The sequence below is a fragment of the Athene cunicularia genome (assembly GCF_003259725.1).
Source record: "Athene cunicularia isolate RWA chromosome 15 unlocalized genomic scaffold, athCun1 chr15_part1, whole genome shotgun sequence".
NCBI classification, from domain to species: domain Eukaryota; kingdom Metazoa; phylum Chordata; class Aves; order Strigiformes; family Strigidae; genus Athene; species Athene cunicularia.
In genome coordinates, this window is record NW_020799121.1 from 15,967,043 (window position 1) to 15,971,371 (window position 4,329).

General features: G+C 47.0%; 1 protein-coding gene across 1 annotated transcript; it reads right to left on the reverse strand.

Annotated features, from left to right (window-relative positions):
- Positions 1 to 1,599: 1,599 nt before the first annotated feature.
- Positions 1,600 to 4,329, reverse strand: XBP1 (X-box binding protein 1; the record flags this gene model as incomplete). Its single annotated transcript, XM_026859994.1, is given in 4 exon segments — positions 1,600 to 2,613; positions 3,408 to 3,491; positions 3,494 to 3,562; positions 4,141 to 4,329. Coding segments are annotated over 4 exon segments (900 nt in total), but the record flags the coding sequence as incomplete, so codon positions are not given.

A 4,329-nucleotide genomic window follows, 5' to 3' on the forward strand; every position in this document is an offset into this window, starting at 1 on the left:
GAACCCCTCCAGGGAAGGGGCAGCCACAGCTTCTCTGGGCAGCCTGTGCCAGGGCATCACCCCCCTCACAGGGGAGAATTTCTGCCTCAGATCTCATCTAAATCTCCCCTATGTCAGTTTAAAACCATCACCCCTCATCCTATCCCTACCCCCTGATCAAGAGACCCTTCCCCCTTTTCTGAAGCCACCCATGAAACTGGGCTGAGAAACATCTTTGATAACCTGAGATATCTTAAGGGAGATAACATCACCAAAAATTCCACTTCCTCTACAATTGGGATCAGCTCCTGAGGAGGCAAAAATAGGAAAAGCCTCTTAGAGGCACAGGTTAGGTCTGCAGCGACTCACTCAAAATCCTGCAGCACCATCAATTCCTGCTCAGTCTGTTGGGCCACCTTGTAGAGGGCAGGTGCTGCTGTTTGAACAGGAGGAGTAGTCCCACCACCTTTGGTGTGCTAGGCTGAGCCTCCCCCAGCCCTGAGGAGAGTACATGACATATCACTCCTCTTACAGGTGCTACTTCCAACTACCACAATATGCCTGTAAACTGTCTTTGACTTCTAGGCTAGAAAATGCAGAGCTGAGTCATGAAAAAATGAAGCTTCCTCCTTACATTACTTCTCTTGTACTTATATTCATTTTTTTTATTTAATATGCAGTTTCAGTAACACTGAGAAGTAATGCAGAACTGTGGATCAAATTCTCAATTGTTCATTTGCTTTTTGGACGCAGGACAATGTAATTAGGTACTAAAGGATCCTCTTGCAGTCATCCGTTTTCCAGCTTCAAAATAAAGCAACTTAATTCTCAGACGACTTAAAAGCTTAATTTTTTTTAATCTACTATATTGCACAGCTGTAGTTGTTACTGCTATCCAATATTCAGACAGAAATGCTTTATTACAAGCCTGAATAACCAAGCTGCTTGTAATCCAGCAGTCCTGTCCCCTTGAGTGGCAGTGACCAATACTTTCCTGTCCCATGCCCCATTTCCTTCCTTCCCCTGCCTCAAGTTATTTTTGTCAAAACTGAATGCAAGACCTGAAATAGCACTGAAACCAAGAACAGTCTGTCCAACACCTGGAACAGCTCTCACTTTCAGTGTAAAATTTCAGTTTCATCTCCATCACCCCAGTTCAAGTGTCTTTAATAGTGTGATGTGGAAACAAATGGATGAGGATAACAGAATCCTACTGTGAAATTAGCTCCTACAAATTTTATTTCAGGGATTCCTGTGGTAACACAGAATCTGCCCCTTTTTCATCTCATGTGTGTCTCACACTGCTTCACAAACATGCTGCCAACAGGAAGATACTGCAGTAATTTCGTTCAGACACCAAGCTACCGCCAACCACATTCTCTATCCAGGTGCAGATTTTGCTCTGGCAGCTCTCACCCTCGTACAAACCCACCTACCTTGAACAGAGCTTGCAGCACCAAGTGCTTCCAGAAAGGCACTGCTGAAGGAGCAGCTCACACACAAGAGGGGCTGCTGGGTGGTACAGAGATGAGACAGACACCCCATCTCTGAAAAGCTGTTTCAAGTTCTGCAAGGCCCAGACTCCCCTCCCCATTGAGACCCAAGGCAAAAAAGGGTTCGTGAGCTGCACTGCACTTTAATTGCACCGATACAGTTAAATATTAAATGGAGAAAAACTCTACATAGCAAATGGAAAACAAGCATTTACATAATAAATCTGTAGTTCTACAGACTACTTAGTTTTAACCCAGCTGTCTATACATGACTATCCCACTGCAGTTCTTGGTGTTAAAATTACCTTAAATAGAAAACAAAATGAACATTTTCAGGTTGACATAGAACTGGCAAGTTACTGAGAAAGACTTTCCATCCTCATCAGCCAGTGCTGACAGAGGGGGGCAGGACAGCGCACCCTAGGCTTTTTCACACCAGGAGAAACGCACTGGCCATAGCTCTGTCTACTAGCAGGGGCAGGAGTGAGCAACACTGAGTACACTTCATTTCCACCCACCCCCCAAAGGGACTTATCCTGTTACCCTGCCAGGATCATCACCCAAGGGGGTTAACACTACCGAGTTAGACACTGATCAGTTGGGGAAAGAGTTCATTGGCAAAGTTATCCTCCCAAGCATGGCCAGTGTCAAGTGGAGAGGACAGGTCACTGAAGGGTGACAGGGATCCTTCATACCCAGAGTCACTACAAGCATCCAACAGATAGCTTGAGGCAGCAAGGCTACAATGAGAGGGAAGCAGGTCAGAGATGCCCAGCTTGGGCATGAAGCTGTCTACACGTTCCTCTTTCACAGATACTGGGACCTCAGGGGTAGCTTTGTCTTCAGATGGAGGGAGAGAGAATTCCTCAACTTTCACTAGCATATTGGTTTGGTTGCCCACTTTAACAGGAATCTCCAGTATTAGGGGCTTCGTGTACACATGATCAAACCTTATCAGTTCATTAATGGCCTCCAGCTTTGCTGATGGGGACCCCAAAGAGGGAGAGGGGGAGGTTGGTATGGAACTTGTTTCTCCACACATCTCTTCCTCCAGCTTTTCCAGGCACACTGATGCTGAATCAGCGTATTTGAGAAACATGTCTGGGTCCAGACTGTCCAGAAAGCCCAACAGTAGATCAGACTGCAGAACAAAATACTGTTTTAGAAAGACAGCCTATGGCTGTTAGAGCAAGACATCTGTTGTGACATCTATTAACCCTCACCTCTGAGTTAAAGTATGCTCACAGAACTGGGAGTTTTACCAAGAACATCAGAACAGTTAAAGCAATTAACAGGCAAAGAAATTTCCAAAAGTTAAGTAACTTTTTTGTAATAGTACTGGCAATCCCCATACAACTCTACACACATTTGCTATTCACAGTCTCTATTAAAAACTCAAGATCTTGGACCCCTCAGGTACAGAGCCCACCCTGCCTGCAGACTCCACCCGACTTAGCAGGCCTGCCCATGACCAAAGTCAGGGATTTTGTTTTGGGGTTTGTTTGGGTTTTTTAGAGGTGAAAGATGCCTGTCCCTTACCTTTGAGGAAGCCATAAGAGACAGGGCTTTAAGTTCAAAGAGCTTTGCTAAGTGCCAGCACATCAGCAAAACAATCAAGTGTTTTTCAACAGTAAAAGCACAGTCTGCTTTTAGATTTGTACACTTTTGTTGTTAAGAGCTAAGAGACTTGTTTCAAGTAATACTCTCAAGATTTTATGGAAACTGGACTTGTTCAAGTTCCATGAACTCCTGTACTCACTGGATACAGCTCAGCACAGCTGTTTTGAGCCACAAGGTACAGCTTTCCAAGACTTGGAAATCCAGGCAACTATGGAAAGTCATCAAGTGACTTTAAATCAAGAAGTTACCAAACTAGTGTGTAAAATCCACAGTGGTTTTAAGTTTCCAGTATTGGGGATCGGAGCAGATGCTCACCTCTGCATCTGAAGAGTCACTGCCATCAGAATCCATGTGGAAGTTATCAGAAATGGTGACTGCTGGGCCTGCACCTGCTGCAGAGGAACACGTAGTCTGAGTGCTGCGGACTCAGCGGACCCGGTCACCAATCTCATCTCTTCCACCTGCGATTCCTTCACACCCTGCACCAAGGGAAGAAACACATTTGTGTCACCACAAATGTTCTGTCAGACAGTACGTAATCCTGGGGATCATGCTCTTCCTGCAGAGGCTTCTAACATTAGATTCTCCACTTGCTTGTGCTGCAGGAACATGAAGGTAAGACCACTTCCAGAGCTGGCTCAAACTTCCATACGTCTGCCCATTTATTTTGTTTGCTACTTAAATGTGTCCCCCCCACTATACCTCCTGTTCTTTTATACATTACACTCTTAACAGTTAATACTCTGCTCTAGATCACAATGTAGAAGAACAGATGAAAGTCTTAGAACAGGTTGGAAGTAGTCAGCTCGCTATCCTCCGTGACCAGGGCAACCAGGTCAGACTCGGTGGTGGAGCCTCCATGGGGAAGGCACGAATGTTTCGGGCACATGAAGTCTCTCTCCCTGCTCGCAGCAGGGCAGTTTCCGCCCGAAAGCTCCCGGCGCCAGGGTTCCTCCTCCCCGCCCACTGCCACGCAGTTACCTCCGGGAGCCCGGCCGGTTCTGCCCGGAAAGAGGAAGACACGCCGCCAACGTGGCGGAGAGCTCACCTGGGGCTTCTCCTCCTCCTGCTCCTCCTCCTCCTCCGTCTTCACCACATCTAAACCCAGGCGGCAGCGAAGCTCCTGGTTCTCCAGAGCCAGGTTACACGTCCTCTCCCGCAGGAGCCGGTTCTCGAGCAGCAGCTTCTGGTTCTGCAGAGAGCTGTGAGGCGGGGGGGCCACAGCGCCGGCCACGGC